The sequence below is a fragment of the Cucurbita moschata genome, unplaced genomic scaffold (assembly GCF_002738365.1).
Source record: "Cucurbita moschata cultivar Rifu unplaced genomic scaffold, Cmos_1.0 Cmo_Scf00028, whole genome shotgun sequence".
Taxonomy (NCBI): Eukaryota; Viridiplantae; Streptophyta; class Magnoliopsida; order Cucurbitales; family Cucurbitaceae; genus Cucurbita; species Cucurbita moschata.
In genome coordinates this window covers 1,442,325-1,466,609 of record NW_019268544.1, presented here as the reverse complement: position 1 = coordinate 1,466,609, position 24,285 = coordinate 1,442,325, and the positions used below count along the sequence as shown (strand labels likewise).

General features: G+C 36.7%; 5 protein-coding genes across 5 annotated transcripts; 2 read left to right on the top strand and 3 right to left on the bottom strand.

Annotated features, from left to right (window-relative positions):
• Positions 1-37: 37 nt before the first annotated feature.
• LOC111463272 (actin-7) lies at positions 38-2,717 on the bottom strand. The gene is made up of 5 exons (XM_023107141.1): positions 2,575-2,717; positions 1,773-1,844; positions 1,284-1,677; positions 582-1,195; positions 38-491 (listed from the first exon to the last, which is right to left on the bottom strand). Exons 2-5 carry the CDS (start codon positions 1,830-1,832, stop codon positions 426-428), a joined length of 1,134 nt encoding a protein of 377 aa, XP_022962909.1. The 5' UTR covers positions 1,833-1,844; positions 2,575-2,717; the 3' UTR covers positions 38-425.
• A 4,459-nt stretch (positions 2,718-7,176) lies between these two features.
• On the bottom strand, positions 7,177-8,087 carry LOC111463410 (RING-H2 finger protein ATL74-like). The gene has a single exon (XM_023107341.1). It carries the CDS (start codon positions 8,058-8,060, stop codon positions 7,404-7,406), a length of 657 nt encoding a protein of 218 aa, XP_022963109.1. The 5' UTR covers positions 8,061-8,087; the 3' UTR covers positions 7,177-7,403.
• Positions 8,088-10,287: 2,200 nt separating this feature from the next.
• Positions 10,288-13,848, top strand: LOC111463619 (autophagy-related protein 13b-like). Its single transcript, XM_023107637.1, has 3 exons — positions 10,288-11,984; positions 12,063-12,232; positions 13,399-13,848. The coding sequence occupies exons 1-3, from the start codon at positions 10,656-10,658 to the stop codon at positions 13,778-13,780; spliced, it is 1,881 nt and encodes a 626-aa protein (XP_022963405.1). The 5' UTR covers positions 10,288-10,655; the 3' UTR covers positions 13,781-13,848.
• A 2,713-nt stretch (positions 13,849-16,561) lies between these two features.
• Positions 16,562-18,049, top strand: LOC111463069 (nodulation-signaling pathway 2 protein-like). Its single transcript, XM_023106883.1, has one exon. It carries the CDS (start codon positions 16,562-16,564, stop codon positions 18,047-18,049), a length of 1,488 nt encoding a protein of 495 aa, XP_022962651.1.
• Positions 18,050-19,052: 1,003 nt separating this feature from the next.
• On the bottom strand, positions 19,053-24,065 carry LOC111463611 (ubiquinol-cytochrome-c reductase complex assembly factor 1). Its single transcript, XM_023107628.1, has 7 exons — positions 23,843-24,065; positions 23,294-23,507; positions 22,490-22,656; positions 21,599-21,723; positions 20,914-20,977; positions 20,710-20,758; positions 19,053-19,322 (listed from the first exon to the last, which is right to left on the bottom strand). The coding sequence occupies exons 1-7, from the start codon at positions 24,014-24,016 to the stop codon at positions 19,240-19,242; spliced, it is 876 nt and encodes a 291-aa protein (XP_022963396.1). The 5' UTR covers positions 24,017-24,065; the 3' UTR covers positions 19,053-19,239.
• Positions 24,066-24,285: the final 220 nt, after the last annotated feature.

Sequence of the window (24,285 nt, the reverse complement as noted above, 5' to 3'; positions counted from 1 at the left end):
TTCTGAGGGGAAAACCTAAAAAAAAAAAAAAAAAAAAAAGAAAATTGAAAAAATATATATATATTTAAAAAAAGCATCACAATCACTCTTCTGCTACAAATATCCCTACTAAAAAGAAGATGACAGGACAGAACAGAACAGAATATATCTTTTTATGGCCCCAAACCTGGAGGGTCACCAGCAATTGTGAGCTTCCAACAACAAGGCCACCGTATCAATGGAGAATCATAGTAGTGGATCAAATGCTTTCAGATATAACAAATCCAACATAGTTCCTTCAATTCAATAGACCCCCCCTTCCTCCTTTGACGCCAACCAATCTCAGTTCAACATTACATGACACAAAAAAGCCAACTAAAGGGAAATAACTCACCGTCGTCGTCGTCGTCCTCCTCCTCCTCATCTCATCAAAGAGATTGACGTGCTTAGAAGCACTTCCTGTGGACAATGGATGGACCCGACTCGTCGTATTCACCCTTTGAAATCCACATCTGATACAAACAAAATGCATGTGTGAGCGTTGACGAGTACAAAATAACACTAATGGAACAGATGGTGCTTTCAGCAACTCGAAGATTTACCTGCTGGAAGGTGCTTAGAGATGCAAGAATAGACCCTCCAATCCAGACACTGTATTTCCTTTCTGGTGGGGCAACGACCTTAATCTTCATGCTGCTGGGAGCAAGGGCTGTGATTTCCTTGCTCATCCTGTCAGCAATACCAGGGAACATGGTTGAACCACCACTGAGGACGATGTTTCCATAAAGGTCCTTTCTGATATCGACATCACACTTCATGATGGAGTTGTAGGTAGTTTCGTGGATTCCTGCAGCTTCCATACCGATGAGAGATGGCTGGAATAGGACTTCTGGGCAACGGAATCTCTCAGCTCCAATGGTGATGACTTGTCCATCAGGCAGTTCGTAGTTCTTCTCAATTGAGGAACTGCTCTTTGCAGTCTCGAGTTCTTGTTCGTAGTCAAGAGCAACATAAGCCAACTTCTCCTTCATGTCACGGACAATTTCCCGTTCGGCAGTAGTGGTAAACATGTAACCTCTTTCAGTGAGGATCTTCATTAGAGCATCAGTGAGATCACGACCAGCAAGGTCCAAACGGAGAATGGCATGAGGGAGAGCATAACCCTCATAGATGGGAACGGTGTGACTCACACCATCACCAGAATCCAGCACGATACCTGTTCAAAGTAGGTTCTCGTTATCAATACCAAATTATAGAAGCTCAAAATTACATCATAGTCATTCAAATAGAATATACAAGCATACCAGTTGTACGTCCACTAGCATAGAGTGATAGAACGGCCTGAATGGCAACGTACATGGCAGGCACATTGAATGTCTCAAACATGATTTGAGTCATCTTTTCTCTGTTAGCCTTTGGGTTGAGTGGAGCCTCAGTCAGAAGCACGGGGTGCTCTTCAGGAGCAACACGGAGCTCATTGTAGAACGTGTGATGCCAAATCTTCTCCATGTCATCCCAGTTACTGACAATACCATGTTCAATGGGATATTTCAAGGTAAGGATACCTCTCTTAGACTGAGCTTCATCCCCAACATAGGCATCTTTTTGGCCCATACCAACCATGACACCAGTATGTCGGGGACGACCAACAATACTTGGGAAAACTGCCCTCGGAGCATCATCACCAGCAAAACCGGCCTGCACCATAAAGCATTACATTAAATTAGAGCATATCGATAAATCCAACCGGGCTACGACACAAGAATACAAAATAGAGGAACCAATGAACTGACCTTCACCATTCCAGTTCCATTGTCACAAACAAGTGGCTGAATATCCTCAGCATCGGCCATCTTTTTCAAAAACTACACAAAGCATTATAAAACGAAAAGTTGAATGAATAAATCACATATAGCAATCTAGAATTCATATGCCTCAGGTATCTTAGAACGCCAATTTACAATCCATAAGTTCACTTCATGTAGTTGATCTTCACTCAGCAAACAATACAGGAATCAATATGATTAAAGTCCTAATTTTCGTATAACACAGGAAAAACAAGCTGATTATGAACTCTTAAGTATATCCATTTTCAGATCGAGAAGCTACCCAAACTGATCTAACATAAAAGATAACACAAAAGCAGAGAACAAAGCAACTAAATCCGAAACATGAACAAGAACAACAAAACAAAGAAGCATAAAGAAAACAGATCAGAACCCAAGAGACGAAAATAGTTCATCTATCAACTAAACAGACAAGAAATCTACAAGAACATTACTAATCCACAGAAATGCCCCAAGGTACGCGCGATTACAGAATTGCATGCAGAAATCAAAGGCTACACATCTCCAAATCCCAGATCTCAGTTTGAGAACCACAAACAGCCAAAACCGAAGTCGAAATTTTAAGATCAGCCAGAAGCACAAAGAATTCATGTTCATGACTGGAACAAAAACCACAGATCCCCACCTAATGAACACAGAATTCGAAAACAAACACAAAGATACACAACAATTGACAAACCCCAGATCGAAAAATCAAAACAGTGTGCAAAGAGTGAAGTAAAAAAGAAGAAGAATGGAAGAAACGAACCTTGGATTAAAGAGAGAGGTTGTGAATGAAGGAGGAAGAACAAGCCAACCTCCAAAGACGAAGGTGTGGCTGAGAGAGCAGTGAGAGTCGACCTAGCGCTGATGAGAGACAGGAATAAGAGGAAGAGGAAGAGGGGGGAGAAGATGGGGTTTATAAGTAGAGAGAGAGAGACAGAGAGAGAGAGGGATGAAGGGGAAATGGAAATGCAAATGCAAATGCAAATTCAAATTCAAATGCAAATTCAGACCAAATGACGAATTTGGAGAGGGAATTAAAGGAATCATTTCCACCACGAGAAAAAGATAGGGTGACCTGGCTGACAGCCTTTCCCAGCCCCATCCTTCTCCCCTCTCTCACTTTTCTTTAATCTCCACCGTTGGATCTTTCTTTTCCCATCTTACCTCTCTCGCCGTCAGCCGAGCTGACTCCGGCTTGGCTTCGCTTGACTAGCTTCCAGCTTTGTCCCTTTTTTCCCTTTCGTCAGCCCTCGTGGCGTGTTTGCCACTGTGGAATATAAATATGGATATCTTTTTTTTATTTAATCAATAATAATAAATAAATAGTGAAAAATTCCAACCCATTTTTAAATATATATATATATATATTAAATAATGTAATATATATTGAATTTTTGTTATATATTTTTTTCAAATATATATATATATATATATTAAATAATGTAAAATAACAAAAGAAAATGGAGAAATGCAATATAAAATATGCATTATTTTCAATTGGGGCAAAGGAAATAATAAATCATAATTATTATGTCCCTCATTTATTCATCTAAAAAAATGGTTTATTGTAATTTATTTATTTATTATTATTATTATTATTATTATTTATCGTTAAATTTCAAATTTTATATATAAGGATTCTCAAAATTGCAACGTGGTCCGTGGTCCTTCAACTTTGAGTTTTTTCAAATTTTACTGATTTACTGAACCCAACTTAAAATTTTAATATTCTATTAGATTTAAAATTTAAAATAATTTATATATATAAATTAATATGGTTTTTATAAATTAAGAACGAGAAATACTATAATAGCATCCATTCAAAATAGTATTATCGAATCCAAAAAATCTTAAGAAAAAACTTTTTTTTTTAATTTCTTTTCGTTGGTTTTACAATATATCATGTCAGGATTCTCTTCGACCAACAAACAAGAATGAAAGTAAAAGTCATACATAATAAGAAATAAGGACTCTAGATCACACGTCCGAGACATAGACAAAGACATACACCTAACTTATTGTACAATTATGTGTCGAAAAAATGAAGCTTGGAAGACAAACTTGAAAGTGAAGAATTGGTTCAACAAAGCTACCCTACTTACAAGAACACTTGCCTTTTCATTTAAGTCCAATATGCGAGGTCTTCCTTCGCCATAAATGAGAATATATAAATGAACTGAAATTATATCCAAATGACAGTAATCTTCAGTAAAAACAGTTGAGAAAAACTTAAAATGTGAAATCTCACATCAATTGGGGAGAAGAACGAAACATTATTTATAAAGACGGTGAGCTCTGAAGATAGGTGAGAAAGGAATGAGTGTCAGCAAAGATGCTGGCTCCGAGGAGGAGAGTGGGTAATGAGATCCCATATCGGTTGAGGAGAAGAACGAATCATTCTCTATAAGTCCAGTGGCCTTGGACTTGGGTTATTACAAGTAATTCATAAATAACGGGATCATGTCGCAAGGGAATTCGAATTCAAATTATAAGTCTTCTAAGTGATACGAGACTTGATTTACAAATCGGGTATAATTATTTTGAGATACTTATAAAGTTTGAATCTTGGAAAGGGATATTGCAAAAGCATTAAACTTTTTTTTTTATATAAATTTTAATTTGAGGAGACTTAAAATATTTGATGTGTTGCTTTTAAGATTGCATGTGCAAACATGTGCACAATGTCTTCCAATGTAAACTGTCAGTGGAAATTGTTGGGCAGTTTGGTTGGACTGACTTTATTTTTATTATTATTATTATTATTATCATTATTATCATTATTTTCTTCTGAAAATAGATCTGCTTAAATTATTATGATATATGTCACATTCCAAATATATAAAGAGAAGGGATTTTCACTATTTTATTCATTTATGCTCTCTTAGTGCCTAACCATTATTATTTCTCGAATTTTAAGGTAAACCACGACATGTTATTTTAATAAATTGAAGTAAGTTATGTCACGATTCGTTGATCTACGTATTGTATCATGGTTCGAATCCAAAGTTTCTTACTCTCCAAAAAGTTCAACGACCCAAGCCAAATTCTTCGTTTACTATAGGAAAACTGGTCAAATTAGTTCCAAAGGGATGATTAGAGTAATATGGAGAACAGAGCGTTCTTCGTATTTTTCATGAACGAATGATCGGGTATGCCTGTAAATCGTTAATCAAATTGATCGTATATAAAAGTAATAATAATTAGAAATGAATTGAAGAGTGGGGGTAGAAGTAAATTAGAAGGAAAGATGAGTTTTTTGAATGTGGGTTCGTTGGGGGTTTAGATTAATAATGTAATGTGTGTAGGGTTGAACACCAAACTACACCTCTCTTTACAACTCAAAATTTCCGGCTCACTATTATTGAGGCTTCTTGCGTCCATTTCAAATTACACCTCATCGAACCAATAACAACTTTTATTATTATTTTGACATAATCTTGTTGGTATAAACGTAATCAGAGAAATTCTACCTTTTATATTGTCGAACAAAGAACTGAAGAAGCTACTAGATGATTAGAAGATATGACTCTACTACGTTGTACAAGAAACTGCTAGACGTGGACGATCAAAGGACAAACGAAGAAGGGAAGAAAGACGTGACAAATGAAGGAAAAGATGAAGAACTAAGAAGGAAGGGAAGATTGAATTACGGATGATGTCATGGGTGGTCGAAGAGGCTAGAATTGGAACCTTGTAAGATTAATGACATACACTAGTATACTGCTATGTATCCGTAAGTATTGGGGCTGTTGGGTTGAATATGGGTCGGACTTGTGTTTGGTCTCAATCTCAACTCCTTCTCTCTTTTTAATGTATTTGGGTTTGGACGAGTTGATCCAACCCTTTGCACACTGAACCCATATCCAACCCAAACTGACTCGAGTCCAAAAACCTAACCTAATCTAATCCAAAATTAAGAACTAAATAGACACAAACTTAAAAGTTTAGAGATTAGACCTGTAATGTATTTTTTGTTATTATTTGTAGATGAAAACATGCGATCCATTTATCGAAGATCAGATATCCATTAGAATCGAGATAAAAACCAAATAAACTTGAAATAGTCAATATTATAAGGAAGAAAATTTTTAAAAAAAAAAATAATGGAAATTGAGAGAAAGAGTAGTGGTGAAGCAATGAGTTTGATGAGGGCATTAAATTGAATGTATTTTTGAAGGGTGCGGCTGGCTGGTTGGCTGGTTGGGTAGCTGGCTGGGTGGCTGCTCATTTTGGGACCCCACCCTTTCAAAACCTCAACTTTGTTTGTCACCAAGATTTGGTGATGGTGAGAGTCTCTCAAAATTGTGGCTCAAAGTGGGTCATCCCTTCGCCATGCATTCCAATCTAATTCAAACTACACAAAAATTTCTAATTTTTAAAATACTCGTGATCCTCCGAAATCAAGGCGTTTGTGAGTCTCGATTTATCTGAAAAAGAATATGAATGTACGAGAATGAGACAGCTCGATTGAATATAATTCAACTGATTAAAACATTATTTATATATTTAATAGATTAAAAATGATATTTTTATAACTAAAACGGTTTTTTAATTTATATGGGATAGTCTTCACTCTTATAAGTGAGGAGTAAGTAACGTGGTCATGTAGCACGTGAATATCGTAGCTAACAAATTTACTATAATTTAATATACTAATTTTATGTTTAAAAAATTAACAATAAATATAACAATAATTGGGACTTGAAGAAATGGGCCGGCTCCATATATGGACTTGATTGGAGGCCCATAATGGATGACCAAAATAAAAAAGGCTCAGTTTTTGAAATATCCAAAAATAAAAACCTTCTAATTTATTTTTTGTAAATTTCAAAATTTTCATTTTTGTTATTTTCTTTTAATAACATTTTAAAAACATGCAATTTTAAATCTTATTATTATAGAATTTTATTGTCGTTAAATACAAAAGACAGACGTGGAAACCTTTTTTTAATAGACACGTTTTAAAATTGTAAAGTTGATAGATGATATTTAACTAACTAAAGTAGACAATATCTGATAACCCCAGACTTTTATAGTTACCAATAGAGCCAGACACTAAGTTGTGTGACTGATGATTCTAGGTCTCCTTGGAAATGGATCGCGAGATCCTACCTCAGTTGGAGAGGAAAATAAAGCATTTCTTATAAAGGCGTGGACACCTCTTCTTATCAAATGTGTTTCAACACGTGAAACTAACGACCATATATAAACACGGTTAACGGTCTAAAGCAGATAATATGTACTAGCAATCATATTTTGTTACCAAATTTGGTGTGACATCTTGTCACTCCAAATTCTTCCTTGCAACTATTTTTCTTTTATCGAGAGCATGTTCGTGTTTTGGGTGTTGTCGATACTTGTTATAGAGTTAAAGTAGCACGTAAATTTGATAACGATGGAGATTAACCTAATAAAAGAAACGAAAGATATTTACATTTGGCCACCTAATCAAAAAGAAGAAGAAAAAAAAGGTGCTTTTTTTGTAAGCAAAAGCAAAAGGCAGCCAAAATGCTCAATCAATCATCCAAAAACAGCACAGCCCATCGGCCCCACAGCCCATCGGCCCCACAGCCCCCACTTCCCACTTCAGTCTCATCTACCACTGTCTCTATAGCTACACCTCAAACCTTCCCGTTCCACAGGAGCAATACCAACATTCACCACCACCTCCTCCGAGGGCGGCGGCGGCGGCGGCCCAACAGAGGACGAACTCCCCTCCACCGCTGACCCACAACCGGCGTCGACCTTCCGGGAAGTATCAGAGAGGCAATTACGGCACTTGGGGCAAGAGGTGTGGGAACTCAGCCACTTATCGATGCAATGAACATGGAACCCATGGTAGCATTTGGGCAAAATACGAACCCGATCGCCCGGCTCGAAATCCGCCAAGCAAATCACGCACTCCCCATCCATTGCGATTCCCCTGAATTTATTGCTCTGTTTTGAGTACTCCACCGTCGGGAATTTCTTTAACGTATTTCGTCCAACGCCTTTCGGGTGGATCGCTATATTCCCGCCGTGGCGAGCCGACGCGGAGGCCAGCAAAGTGGAGCACCGCAAGGCGCATTTGAGGATTGCGTTGAGACCCAAAGAGAAAACTAGAGCGCAGAGGAGGACGGATAGGACCATTACAACGTTCAAGTCGAAGCTACCGAACCCAGGGCGGGGCTGCGGTGGCGAAGACGGAGTGGCGACGGCGGTGGCGGTGGCGGTGGGGAGGAGGAACCTTCTTGTAATGGAGATAGACATGTGGGCGTGTCCGTGTTGAAATTTGAAGAAAATGGGAATGGGGAATTTATTTATATTAGTGGAGGGTGGGTATAGGAAATTGGGGAAGAAGAAAGCTGACGTGTCCTTTTATTTTATTTTTAATTGTTATTATTACTTTAATTTGGTTTCTGTTTTCTTTACCTTTTTAAAGCTTTCTTCACTATTTAATCTTTTTTTTTTTTTAAATAATCCATTTTTTATTTATTTATGCAATTTTGATTAATACAATTGATTCTCGAGAGAAACGAGTACTAGCAAGGACGTTGGGTTCTCAAGAGGGTGGATTGTGATCGATTAGGGAGGAGAACGAAACATCTTTATAAGGGTATAGAAACCCCTAATTAGCATACGCATTTTAAAAGAAACTCGAAACAGAAAACCCAAATAACAATATCTACTAACGATATATTTGAGCGGTTACACAACGTTGTCACACCATCAATTCTAACAAAAGACGGTCTAACTTCTTTTCAAACAGTCATCTGTTTGTTTATTCTCGAGCTCATCATTCTCAATTATGATAGAGATGCCAGTGTATGAGATAAAATTTGATTTAGAATGGATCAGAGTAATGGAAGGGAATGTTTTAGCCCTAATCACCAATGGAATTATTGGCACGCCTGCCCACTGAGTTGTACGGCTGCCCTTTTCTTCTTCATATTCTTCTTTTGTTTACTTTTTGTTTTTGTATTTTAGTGATGAACTCATTTTTTAAAACTTTCTTTATGCAACTATTATTTCATATTTGGTTAATCCAACCTAAAATAATTCCCTTTATACTCACTCATTGCATCTTGCAATCCGATGATGGGACATAAAGTTTTCTAATTTAACGTCGACCTATCAACTTTGGACCCATTTTCAATTCAAGTAGAGAATTTAACTTGGAATTCCAATAACTCGAGTTATTCAACTCAATTCATAAATTTGGGTTATATTTTAATTTGTGTGATGTCGCACGTTGGTTAGGGAGAAGAACAAACCACCATTTATAAGGGTGTGGAAACCTTACCGTAGCAGCAGATGCATTTTAAAGCCTTGATGGGAAGCCTGAAGACAATATCCGCTAGTGGTGGATCTGAACCGTTACAATTTGTTTGGAGTTGGGTTGGGTTAGATTTTTTCTTTTTTCGATTTGGGACGGCTCAATTTTTAGAAAACAAATAACTTAGCTCGTTATGAGTTGGAGCTTTTTTAGTCGGGTCAACCCAACAAACCCAAATATAGGGTTTCTAACCCTACTTTTAATATTACTATGAATATAAGAATATTTGACCCGTGTAACCCATGTTGATGTATTGTGACTCATAAACATTTGATATTTGAGTTTTACGAGATTTTAGTTATTAATATGACATGTAAGGTGAATAATTAAGTTATTATTATTATTATTATAAACAACCCTAAACCCAACTCGAAAACAGAGCGTTGGGTTATGTTGAGTTGGGAACCTTATTCGAGTCATTTGGATCACCAACACAACCAGCCCGAAATTAAGATGGATGATAATGCACCAAATTCCCAAATAAAGATTTGATTCTAAGTGGGTTCCAAATTGCAGACTATCCTTTAGATGAACAGCTCAAATCAAATCCATAAAGACTCCATCTTTGTTATTTTAATGCTTCCTTTATAACTTAATTTAATTTCTTTTATAAAAAGCATATGGTTTATGATATTACTTAACCTAATTAAATTTATTTGAGTTTAAATTAATATATAGTTTAAGTAAATAAGGGCGCGTGTGTCGATTGAAGGGGATCATAGGTACAAGAAGTAACGTGTCTTATTATAAGGTTAGGAAAAGTTGTTAAAAAGCTTTGTCGAAAAAGAAATAATAACAAAAAAAAGATGAGATATTTGAAGCTTGGATTTGATATCATCGAGAAAAGGATAGATGAAAATGGGCAAAACGCTGAAACTAAAGCAAATATATCTATTTGCATCCTTTTTGGGTAATGAAAATGAAACGTATAATCTAATATAGGATTCTATCATTACATTATCATAATTTTCGAGCTTGTAACTTGGGTATTGATGTTAGAGATATCTATTTAATTTGCAAGATTGAAACCCTGTCGACACCTGTCTTTAATGGGTGATACTAATGGGTGATAGGGAGGGTAAGTGGAATTGGAGATGAAAAATTATTTATTTATTTATTTATTTATTTTTTGGGTGAAGATGTGATTAGAGAGGATGAAGATTTGAAGCATAAATGTGTTTGTTAAGGAAAACGAGGGCACTGAATGGACGAAGCTTGGTTCATAATCTATAGCTCAAAACTCAAAAGTGGATCTACAGCCTCCAACTTAGCTCCAAATTCACATCGTAACGCATACGCTAACCTCGATTCATTTTCTTCTTCTCTTCCCCTCCACTTTCCCCGTCTTTTTCATTTCTTTTCAAATGGGGTTTCCTTCTCCACTGATTTGATCTTCCCCACATCAACGATCCTTCGTTTCTTGCAGTGAATCGCAGTCAAGTGGGGTTTCTAGCGCTCCAATTCGATTTTCCGGTAAAGGGTTTCTCTCAATTTTACCCGTTTTGCTTTTTCTTCCTTTGTTCATCGATATGATTTCGAATTCTTCTCACAATACTCATTCCGAAACTGCCAAAGTAGAGCAAATTTTAACTGAATTCTTCCCTAAAACCTTACAAATTATACTTGAATCCAGGTCCCCTTGTAGTATTTCATCGCGTAATTTTAGTGGCGAACAAGTTTTGTCTTCCCCATCTTCCTCTTCCTCCTCCTCCTCTAGTATGAGGCCGAGGGATAAATGGTTCAATCTGGCCCTTCGTGAATGCTCTGCTACGTTAGAGAATATTGATCTCTGGCGTCAGAGCTATCACGAACCCATGGTCATAGATGTTGTTTTGGTCCAGAGACAATTTGGTTTGGACTCGGTTGATGTTTCTCCTAGGAAAGATCTTGTTAGGAACTTGTCCACGAAGGAGTTTGGATGTCAGTCCATGAGTGAAAAGGTTGTCGAGAGATGGATGGTGCATTATGAAAGTAGGAAGAATCGGGATAGTAATTCAGGTAGCAGAAGGTCGAGTAATAGCACTGCTCATACCTATAAGAAAACCATTTTACTCTTGAGATCTTTATATGCCCTTTTGAGGCTTTTACCTGCACATAAGGTTTTTCAGGATATTAGTTCATCTAGTCAAATTCATCCCTTTACTCTTTCTCATCGTGTGTCGTCCTTTGTCGAGCCGTTCTCTCGGAGAGAAGAGGCTGAAATGCAGCATTTTGTGTTCACTCCTGTGGATACTTCTTGTGGTAGACTCTGTCTCTCGGTGTTATACCGTTCGTCGCTCTCTGATATAACCTCTGAACCATCAACTCCAATGTCTCCTCAAGTAATTCCTGAATATGTTGGGAGCCCGTTAGCCGATCCATTGAAAAGGTTTCCAACGCTCCCTGTAACAATAGCAACATCTCATGGATCTCCATCGTCATTGCCATTCTCAAGACGACATAGTTGGAGTTATGACCGATGTAGACCCTCCCCCCCAATCTCGTTTTCTCCTTCACCAACGAATTCGGAGTCTCATGCTACAATTTCAAATCCAGCCTTTTGTCGTTTGCCTCCTTCAAGCTTGCCTTCACAAATGGTTATGGGACATAAAGATAATATGAATTATGATGAATATTATCGTTCCCCCGTCTTTTCGCCCTCACCACCTATTGGCATTCCTGTAAAGCGATTACCAAACGGTCGATTGCAATCTGAAAGCGCTCCTCAAAGTGCACCTACAGCAAAGCTTCCCCATTCCCCTGCATTGTTAAGCAGACCGAATTTGCCACCATCGCCTCCCCTTAAAGCGTTTGGACCAGGTATTCCTAGAATCAATAGAGATGTTGGTCCATTGCAGGCAGGCTCTGCATTTGGAAAGGTATATATTTCTGCTTATCGTTATTCCCTCCCCGAATGTGCTGTGTTCAACGTCCTGATTTGTTTTTATCGTCTTTAGTCATCGTCTTTCGGAAGAGATGAAAGCCGAAGAATTTCGGGCTGGAGGGTATCCTCGAATAACTCACCAATTTCTAGAAGTCCCAGTACATCTTTTCCAGATGATTTAGATGATCCAGAGTTTCCTTGCCCCTTTGATGATGATAATGAGATGACAGATGGAGGTAGCAGGTAACGTTGGATATGACTGCCTTCTACTTTGAACTCTTTTAGTACTTCTTATATGCATTATATTTCCACTGTGGTATAAATTTAGAAAGCCTATAATGCTATGGAGGGATGAATTTTACAAAGCTGCTTAAGTTCTCTTCATCGATCTAAGATTAAATTTACCATAACCTAATCGCTTAAACCTTAAACGTTTGAGCTTACTGGTGATTTAACGTAGTATTAGAGCAGGAGGTCTCATTTATTTTTTTGTTAGTTTACCGTAACCCAACAACTTAAGCTTTTGGGTTCGATGTCGTTTTAGCAGTATTGTATTGTTGAAAGCAATAGTCACCTAGTTTTGAGTTGGAAACCCGTTAGATAATTGGTATTTCGCGTTCCACCACGTAGGTGTATGGTCTTATATTTGTCTAGGTGAAAGATAAAATGGCTGACGACCATGTATCAAATTAAGTGCTAGGTATCTAGATTAGTATTGGTGTGAAAATCTCTCCTTAGCCTGCGTTTTAAAATCGTGAGGCTATCGGCGATACGTAACAGGCCAAAGCGGATAATATCTACTAGTGGTGGGGTTGGGCTGTTATTACAAATGGTATTAGAGCCACACACCAGGCGGTGTGCCATCGATTGGAGACTTAGTTAGGATCCCAAAGATTTCAACCAGGGAGGTTTGATTCTAGGACTACTGAAACTGACCCCCATTGTATTAGAGCGTTTTGGGGTTAGAATGGCAAGTCAAATGTTAATTTTGGTGTGGGAGGGAAGATCGTTGAAATTGTAAGATCCACTTGACATAACAAGCACGTTGGCCTCGAAGAGGGGTGAATTGGGATGGGGGTCCCACATCGACCACATCGATTGGAGACAAGAGAACGAGTACCAGCGAGAATGCTAGACTCTGAACAGGGGTGGATTGTGAGATCCCACATCGGTTGTGTAATGACTTCGAGGTGTTTTAAACCATCGTTGGCTTTATGGTCCATACTAGAACACATCCACCTCCAATATGATTGTTAACTTAAAGAACCTAGCTTAAAATCATCATTAGAAACTCCAAATAGATGGGCATTTATTTTATATCCTTCTTGCCATTAGAGAACGTAACATTCAATCAAATGTGTATTTTCTATTGACTGCCTTATTGAATCTGTACTTTAAATCTCTTCCAGACCCGAGTCGTTCGACCCTAAAGGCAGCAGCAATCTCTGCGACATGCTCGAACCCAGCGGATTCTTCCCAATCCGAAAATCTCAAGACGCAGCTGTTGGCGCCCTAGTACGTATGCTTCAAAAGGCTACACCACTTCGCCAAGACTTCACCAATTCAAGCCCGAATCTCTCACGACCCCCGACACCTGGTTCCTCAAGCAGCAGAAACATCCAGCAGCAGGGAACCCAGATATGTGAGACGATAGCGCCTTCAAAGGGTCGGTACGCCGCTTCCTCCAGCATCACAGCCTCTAAAACTACAGCTGATGCATTGGAAGAACTAGAGAGCTACAGAGAGATGAAGAATTTGGTGCTGAAGCAAGGTGGAAAGAGTCCCATATGAATGATCCCATATCATGTTATGTGCATGTTTAAATCATACATTCATTACATGTACAGTAATTGATGTAAATAATATGAATTCAACTCTTTGATTAGTGTTCAAATAATCTCAATTATTTATTTTATAAAAAATAATTTAAAAGCAAACGTAAGCTTAGAAAAAAGGCATAGTTTGGTTGTTAATAAAGTAATTAAATAAATGATTGAAAATGAAAAAATGTGTGGTGATTTAAACTAATAAAAACATTATTATTATTAAATAAATATATATGGGAAGTGTTATGGCATATACTACCAATTATTATTATTCCTTTAATTATTACATCAAAACACTTTGGAAAACCTTAATTAATTTATGAATATGATTACTTTAAGCATAACACATACATACAATAAGACAAATATATTCCTTTCATTCTCACTCATTATTATTATTATTGTTATTATTATTAAATATCGAATTTTGAAATAGTAATTTAAAATTTTAGAAATTAAAAAATTAAGAAAAATAATAATTAAAAATGAAGGGTGTGACATTGTAGGCTTCAAGTTGTGTCTGGTTGGTGGTGTACTTGGGATTTCTTACCTACCAACTTGGTTCCTTTGGAACATTCCACATATATTCTCTCTTTCTCTAATAAACTATATGTATATATATATATATATATTTATTAGATTTTTAATTTTTAAAGTTATATATAATATAATTATTTTCATTTATAATTGCTTGTTAGGGACAATATCTGCTTCTTTCCGCTTTCTTTCCTGAACTTTCCCTCCAAGTTTTAAAAAACATCCTTGTAACGAATGATTTGACACGAATCTAACTCAAGTCTTGTTTTCTTCTTGAGGGATATGTAGTAACCTCCTGTTTAGATTGGAGGTCACCTTTACCATCTGCTTTTTAAGGATACGGGGTGTTTTGCTTTTATTCTTTGATAAAGAACCTGACTAGTATATTTATCAGGAAAAAGATGTCTAAACATATAATAGGTCAATTAGCTAGACCCTGTTTGGTTTCTTCTCGAACATAAAATTTTCTAGATAGATTACAACGGGAAACTTTTGTGATTTGGATGTGTACCGATGTCGTCGTCGTTCATATTATAGTAATAGGAGTGAAGGATGAAGTTGATAATGTTATTAAAAGTGACGATGGATTGAACACAAAATGGTGCAATTGATGAGAGTATAAGTTACCAAACCCAAAAGGGAAAACAAAGCAAAGCAAAGGAATATCCTAAAGATCCCAAGATTTGTTCTCCCAAAACCCCATTATTAATTTAACACAAACATAACTCATTTGTCCATTTCTATGTTGTTTCCAATCAAACACAAACTTAATTCCCCTTTTTTTTTTGTTTCTTTTGAAGTCTTCACTATGCCAAATTTCATTTATCATATATGAATTAAACAACCCAATTTAGCTCCGATCATTAGGGTATATGCTAATAATATTTGAACGCAAATTCTGATATGTATTCTGATCTGCAGAATATAAGAAACTGATTAAAGTAGCAAAGGACAGAAGTACACTTAAAGAAACGAAAGTTTTTTTTAAATATAGGAGTCGAGAAAGACAATGTTTCAAAGATTTATGGTAAGTTTTATTGTGGTATTTATGAGTGATTGTAAGGTCTTTTGACTCGCTAATGCCCATGACTCATCTAAGGGAGTAACGGGATAAACCCTTAAGTGAACTTGATGTTCTATATAGTGAGCGTTACACAAAGCTTTCAAAGTATGAGTCTTGGATGAACGGAGTGTTTCCTTGGTTACTAAATGTAAAAGAATGTGGTCTAATGGACCATTTTAAATTAGGAATATTTTTGTTGTTTGTCAAATCACTAATGAGATTGTGCAAAAAGTTAGGGTGTGGATGCGTACCGTCGGAGGTAAAAAAATAATAATAAAAAAAAAGTTACATAGACGTAATATGTAAAGATCTAGAGTTTGAAGTAGGCAACGAGATATTCTTAAAGATTTTCCAGACGAGAGGTGTCTTAAGGATCGGAGGAAGGGGAAGTTGAGCCCATACTTCATCAGGCCCTTCGACATTATAGATCAAATTGGATCGGTGACATACAAATTAGTCCTACCACCATCCCACTTCGTGGTTCATACCGTATTCCAAATATCCATGCTTCGCAAATACGTGGATGGCCAAACTCACGTCATAGATTACAAGTCCTTACAAACAAACAATGACCCAAGATACGAGAAAATGACTCGTATGAATTTTTCTTTTTGAATTTGGCCACAGGAGCAAACGTCTTGAGATAATCGATGCTATATGTTTATGTGAAACCTTTGGCCACAAGACAAGCTCTTTCAAATTACGTCAAATAGTCCTACTTGTAAATGATGTACACTAAGCGCAACAACTCGATTTTGATCTCGTTGACACAATTGATTGCTCGTAACTTTTCCTATCTCACAAAATAAAATAGAATTAAAAGTTTTGACACGATAGCGGGAAGATTCTTCCCTAGTTTAGGATGATTCCCAGTAGATTCCACCCTAAACAATATTCAAATCACAATAAAATAAAAGGGTTGGAATCTTCAAAATATTAAATCAATAATCATACAATTGGGTTCATGATTACATCAATTTCTTATCATCTCTCTTACAATTGGGTGCTTATGTGGTCATCATGGGGCTTCCACCTCCACAAAATGATACTCATATATGTGTATGTGTATATATATATATACACACACAGAATAGTAGAAACTATACCCCTAGCCCTCCAATATTCATTCATAAAGCTAACAGCTTTATGAACACAATGGAACTTGAACCCATTGATTTCCTCACAAATTACTCTTACTTTTCCCAACAAAGCCATGAATTTGGTGAATGCAGCCTCACAAATTCTTGTTCTTCTCTCTCAGAAAACTCCTCTCAAAATTCCCTCCAAGATGGATACTTTTTGGAATATGCTGATCAAAATCTGCTTCAACAAGAATTGGATCAATTTGATCCAATCAATTACAACTTTGAAGATTTCCTCGCTACCACCATGGATCATCAAAGCATTCCAGAAATGGGCGATTCAAGATCAGTTCAAGAAGATGAAGAAGAAGAAGAAGAAAACTCCAAAACTATGTTTAAGGGAATTCAAGCAGAGCTAATGGAAGAAGAGAGCTTAACAGATCTGTTATTAGCAGCAGCTGATGCTGTTGATGCACAAAACCATCCCCTCGTTTCAAATTTGATTCAAAAGCTAACGAATTTGCTGTTATGTGATATGGGTTCATCATCATTCAATCAATTGGCTTGGTTTTTCACTCAAGGGTTGCATTACAAGACTGTTGGTTATGATATTGCAGCTCATGAAATGGCAGAACAAGATCAAACAATGAATAAGAACTCCTTGTCAGCGTTTTTGATGCTGCAGCAGCTTTCCCCTTACATAAAGTTTGCTCATTTCACTGCTAATCAAGCGATTCTTGAAGCATCAGAAGGAGAAAAAATGATTCATGTTATAGATTTTGATATCATGGAAGGGATTCAATGGCCGCCATTAATGGCGGATCTTGCTGCTAAGAAACAAGTTTGCTTGTTGAGACTAACAGCCATTGAACAGGGCAATGAAAATGAACAGAGAAGGATTGAAGAAACAGGGAGAAGGCTTAGTGAATTTGCCAAATCAATCAATCTCCCTTTCAAATTTGATCATATGGGTATTGAAAAAGATGAAAACTTTGAGCAAATTCAAGTGTTGGGTCAGACGGTGATAGCCAATTGCAGTGGAATTTTGCACAGTTTAAGCCATAGAAACTCATCAAAGCTTGAAACTTTCTTAAATGGGGTAGCAAAACTATCCCCTAAATGTGTAGTTCTTGTTGAAGAAGAGCTTTTTAAGGTCTCTAAGGCTCAACCCATGTCGTTTGTGGAGTTTTTCTTTGAGGCTTTCCACCATTTTTCATCTCTTTCAGATTCACTTTTGAGATGCTTTTCTGGGGTTTATGAAAATGGGTTCAAACAGGTGATGGATGAGTTCTTGGGGACAAGAATTTTGGAGTCAGTCAGCCAATTCCCTTGTGAGAAAAATGCGATGAACTTGCGGGAAAAGGCATTTGATTACTTCAAAGGCTACAAGAAAATCCCTTTCAGTTCTTTCAATTGTTCTCAAGCTAAGTATTTGATTACTCTGTTCAGAGGAGATTTCTGGGTTCAGCATGAGAATGGCAGCCTAAGTTTGTGCTGGAAGTCAAGGCCTTTGTGTTCAGCTACAATTTGGGTTCCAACAGCCAAAATATGAACAAATACAATCATTTCATTCTTTTTTTCAATATTGTTATTCGGTGTATATAATATATGAATACATTTGTCTACACTTTCGGTCGAGATCTTAACTAGTTAAGTCCGAGATCAAATTAAATTACTCACGAGTTTAGAGAGAATGGTGAAAGTAATGATTAATTAGAACGAGTGTGTTTGTGAGATCTCACATCGATGGAGGAGGAGAACGAAACACTCATTGTAAGGGTGTGAAAACCTCTCCCTGACATACGCGTTTTACAAACTTTGAGTAGAAGCTCGAAAGAGAAAGTCCAAAAAATACAATATTTGTAGCAGTGGGCTTGAGCCGTTACAACGATCATTGTAGGCATAATAATTTATGAATTAAAATTCAATACTCCAATAAACATTGTTCTTCAATCACTTCAGTTGCCGTCTAAAACAGGAGAATTTTCGATAATGAACAAACAAAATGGAACTTTTTTTCTTGGGCATGGACCCATTGCAATAACCTTATTTAATAACAACTTCAAGACAAAACACCTGATGTAATAAACAGTTTCTTGGAGCAAAATATGAGGAACATACACAATGACAACTTCAACTTCGTCTTTTATTGGGCATATGTTTTTAGGATTCTTCGCTTATTGATGTCGATATTTTGAGTCGCTAATCTTCGGTTGACTTGAGTTAGTTGAAAGAAGAACTCTAATATCTACTTTCTATAGAACAATTTAATCAGCTAAGTTATATTCAAAACAAGCTATCGTGAGGATTTGTTTATGCGTTTTTCCAATATATTCACGAGTTTCAAACTCGGTTTGCTCTTCTTCGGTGATAGCAACTTAATCTTAAGCGGCCTGCAAATTTTTTTGTTTTTGCAGATACTCAAGTTGATGGTATTACTACATCCCTTTTGATTTTTTCCTTGAAAGAGACATCCAACGGCAGAGAATTGATGCCATTTAAACGAATAGACATGACAAAGATCATTTGTTTTTTTATATAAATTTGTAACTTGTACTTGTACAACATTTAATCATATGAAGATCCGAAAGCAATTAAATTTAATCAAGCAAATGAATAAAGGGTAAGAGTAAAACCTTCTCTAAAAGTTCTATTGCTAATTATTAGGTGAATTACTGATAGAATGTCTTCTTCTTTCTTTGAATTTGGAAGGTAGAACACAACCAATAGTATTCAGCATTATCATCTTCCTCCACCCTTCGAGGTTGGTTTCTCAGATTCCAATGAAGTGAACACGAAGTTCCCAGAAAAAATTGCTTCTTTATCTGTCAGTTCAAATGCAGAATTTGTCAGTCAGAAATTGAATGAAACTTGCAGGTTAAGAATTTACAGATTCATGACTTCAAAATACTGGGATTTCCAGAGTTAAGACAGATGATGTGATGTAGCATAATTAGTAACTATTTTTTATTTGAATGGGTACTTGTAATTAGTTAACCGTTCACCTAGTTAGTAGAAGGGCGTAGGTTTAACCCATTAATTCTCTATAAATAGAAGGTTAATTTGTGAGATCCCACGTCGGTTGGAGACGAGAACGAAGAGTGTGGAAACCTCTTCCTAGCGAATGTGTTTTAAAAGCTTGGAAGGGAAGCTCGAAAGGGAAAGCCCAAACAGGACAATATCTACTAGTGATTGGCTTGGGCTGTTACAAATGGTATCAGAACCAGCTACCGAGTGATGTGCCAGTAAAGAGGCTAAGCCCGAAAGGGTTGGACATATGAGGCAGTGTGCCAGCAAGGATGCTGGGCCCCAAAGGGGGTGGATTGGGTGGTCCCACATCAATTAGAGAAGGGAACGAATGCTAGCAAGGACACTGGACCCTCAAGGGAGTAGATTGTGAGATCCCACAGCCGTTGGGAGGAGAACGAAGCATTTTTATAAGGGTGTGGAAACCTTTCCTTAGAGGGGAAGCTCGAAATGGAAAATCTAAAGAGAACAATCTGCTAGCGGTGGACTTGGGCCATTACAAATATTATGTTATTGGCTTACTTTTTGTTCATAATAAACATCTTTTGAGGAATCTGGGGGATTTTCTCCTTTGATGCTTGGTTTCATCCTGATGTATTGAGATTTAAAATCAATAAAAACTAGACCCTCTGATTTGACCAGTTGAAGATCTGGACGACCCTAGGTCTACGAACAAAGATGTAGACCTATTGCCCTATTGATACGAGGTTGAACAAATTTCCATCATTCTTTTCTCTTTAGCAATGAACATGGAAGACACGATCCATAAGCAAAATACAATGGAAATTGGGGCAGAGTGAAAGTACAGGGTATTGACATCAGTGCTTTTCAATATTCATTCGTCCATAAATTTTGAACGATGGGGCAAACAGATTCTCCAAAGCTGAAGCTACAAAGGAGGTTATCTATGAAATATGTCGCCTTTCCGTGGAAAGCAAAGTATTATTCGATCCGTGGGGAGTCCATATTAGCTAATTAAGGAGATGATCATGAGTTTATAAGTACGGAGAATACATCTCCATTGGTATGAGACTTTTTGGGGAAATAAAAAACAAAGTCACGAGAGTTTGTGCTCAAAGTGGACAAAATCATCCCATTGTAGAGGGTCGTGATTCCTAACAAACCATTGAGCAGCTACAGAATATATATGAGAATGTGCGTATAAAAAATAAAATTTCAATCTACCTGTCATGGACAAGCAAGTAACTTCACGACGCGTATACCTAGCCATTGCCTGCATTTACATAAAAGAAAAAAACAAGTGATTGAATCATCTAAAGAATATGTCTAACAGATGATGGCTTTGACTCCAAATATAAACTTTGGAGATGGGATGTTCCCTTAGAATCAAGGTCACATCATGCAGAATTAATCATGGCAAAAACTAACCTGCACTGCTCGTAATGCAGCAGCATCATTTGGCATTGATGATCCATCTTCAGAATATATATTCCTGTAAAATACGACAATCAAATACTGGAAAGAAGGGTACAAAGGATAATTGTCAACAGAAAAATAAGTAAAAATAATTTATTTAAAAAAGATGCAAAATCATGGTACTTATTTTCAGTTTAGGGGGCATTTGGATTGAGTTTTGTGAATGTCCATTCCATTTCGAGAAGGGTTCTACCATGAATCCTTGATAGAGAATGAAATGCCTTCCTTTGAATCCTTTGAAATAGGGAAACCTCCCTTGTAGCAAATCGGCCCTATCTAGGCATTTTTATTTGGGTGGTTGTTGACAAGAAAGTAGTTGTGTTTGACTAAGATTCACAGGATTCAAAAAGCAATCGATAATTCACGGTCAAAAGAAATATTACTTGTTCCCTAATTCTTTCAATGTTTTTTTCCTTCATAGACATGGTCGAAAATGTTAGAAAGGACAACTAAAAGGCTAGGAAAGATCCATCATGGAAGTAGGTACCGAAGAGGCTATAGGGGTGTCTCAATTGGTCGTATGCTCGTCCAGTAGATTCACATTGCAGTGTGTCGTTTTGTTGTCACTCGGTTTAAAAAGGTGATATTGCATAAAACTTCAAAGGTTACAACTACGAAAATGTAAAGAAAGCCTTACTTCCATATTACATTCCGCAGCTCATCTTGTCCAGCTTCTGGAAGCATGGCAGAATCATAAGCAACAATATTTCCATAAAAGATTTTCTCTAAATCTTTCATCCAACGAATCAAAAGCAAATTGACCTGCCAGTGAAAAATGAAGTAAAATACCTCCTCATATGTAAAGCCTATTTCATGGTAGCATGTATATGTGGTATCACTCACGAACAGTTTTGCACTACAAATTTATGATATTCACAACGTTTCGTTCCTACAGATCTCGATATGAAAACTAAAGATCTCAGTTTTCATTGCCAAAGAAGGATGATCTAAAATACAACAAATAATATGGAAGAGATTAAAATAATAATAATATTAGAAATACAAGAAAAAAATAGAACTTAGCTATGTCAAGGAACTCCCTAGATTCCACCCTATGAGCTAAGCTCCAAGTCCTCATTAGAATCCTCTTCATTACTCCACTATCCTCTCCATCCTTTCCAACAATATCCACAGCTGAGGATGTCTTATAGAGTTATTTTGAAGGTGTTTATAAAACTATCTTGTTTATTGGAACAAAAACTAACTCATTGTACAGCTACATGGGTATCAAACAGGAAAATGTGGAGTCACTGAAATTGTGGGATAAGCAATGCCTTATTCCTCATTATACAATAATTCTTGCCTTCAATACATGAGTACAATTTATTCAACAGTTACTATCTTAATCTTTTAAGGTGATGATTTTTTTAAACTTTGAATATGAACATCTTGGAAAAACATAGGTAAACGAAGTACAAAAGGTGCATGCCATACACAGAGACATAATATATGCAATAGAAGCATTGAAAATTTAATGAATCTAAATGTTAGAAAATCATGGATTAAAATGTATGCGTTGGTTACGAACCCCAGCTTTAGACACTCTTAGCTCCACATCATGATTGTAAATTTCATACACGTATTGCCCACGTTCAACACCTTCCTTTCCTTCTTCTTTCAAGCGTCGCAGGCAAAGCCACATGTGAAGAACAAGCAGAGAGAATGTTGTTTTAAATGTTTTCTCCAAATTGAACACTGCACATTGAGAAGAACAAGAATACCACACAAATTTCAAGCTATTGTTGCCAGCTGTGAACAGAAAAATAGTCACAAATTTGCTAATAATTTTAATTTAGGCACACAATAAAATAATACAGCAATTAATTCCAGCTCCTAGATCATATAAAGCTCTAGTACTTGAACTAGTTGGATGAAGCCTTTCTGATTACTGTGGGTCAACATCCAGCCATTATATGCAGAATATTTGAATACTCCACCTATTTAAGACTTGGCTCAAGCTAGTGAATCGATGTTTTCCATTCCTAGCTTGCTAAAAATTGTCCTCAAAGACACTTAGTCCTTTGGTTAGGGTATCACATATCAGTTTATTGATTTCAAGTAGACACGAAGAGTCGACAAATTAGTCCATTGTCCAGCTTCTCCTTTATGAAGTGTCTTCAACCGCTCCTCGTTTAGTGTGGTCATGATCCAATGGATTGCATGACATTAACAGTTAGCTTCTTGTCACTGTATAATTAATGGTGCATTCCTTTTGAATCTTGAGGTCTTGTACTATTTTTTAAAAAAACAAGAGATGAAAATTTCATGTACTGATTCTTTACCATAATGTTTGCAAATTCCCAACTAAATCATAGATGGCAGAAAGGATTACCATCATATATGGCAGGTTTATCAACTTGAGAAACAATTCGCCGGTATATGACATTTGCCGCTCGAATATGCTGGCTTTGTTTACTATAAAACAACATCATCCTGAGAAAAAGACGCTTAATTCCCTCATACTGTGGTTCATCCATTCTCAATGGTGAATCCTTGGCCAAAGCTAGAGAACAAGGCTTGGACAAGAACAGTTTATCCAAATGCACCTGTTTATAATCAAATATTTCAGTTGCAGTTGCAGGATAACCAACGAACAAGCCATTCAAGCTAAGCACATGAATCCTTGCGAAACTCCATTTCAGAATGAAATAGTTGAATCAAAATCTTGGTTAACCAAAACTGAATTTAGAAAAACGATCAAGGAAAAAGAACATTGATTTCATCTAATGCATAAATTGCCACAAAACTAGCTTAAATTGCCAGAATAATGATTAAATCGTCATCTAATGCATAAACTAATAGTGACACACAATTTGAATTGAGGAAAAACAAGCACCAGAACTCTCTTGCGGAACTTGAAATTAGTGAAAGAAATACACACCACATGGCCGCTGGATAAACCCTTTCCCAATTGACCGATATTGGGTGCAACGGCGGCTGCAACTTTGGCGTAGCTTCGATGATGGAAAACGTGAAGATCGGCACTAAATTTCAAGTGGCTTTCCGCTCCAATCCTCCAGAGATGGCGGGGGATTCTGCTCCACTTCGCCAACATTGCTACAGCTACAGCTCTTCGGGGGTTTGGGTTCGGGAAATTGGGCTTAATATCATTTTTTTTATTTTTTTTTTTACATTCAACAAATATTTAAGGTTAAGTTCATGTGAGTTGAAAATAATAATAATATAATAGAAAGTTTAAATTTTTATTTAATTTAAAAAATTTAAAAATCTATTAACCACAAAATAAAAAACAAAATTTTAATCCTTTATTATCTACTTAGAAATTTATCAAAATGTACTTATGAACATAATCCTAAGAGTTTA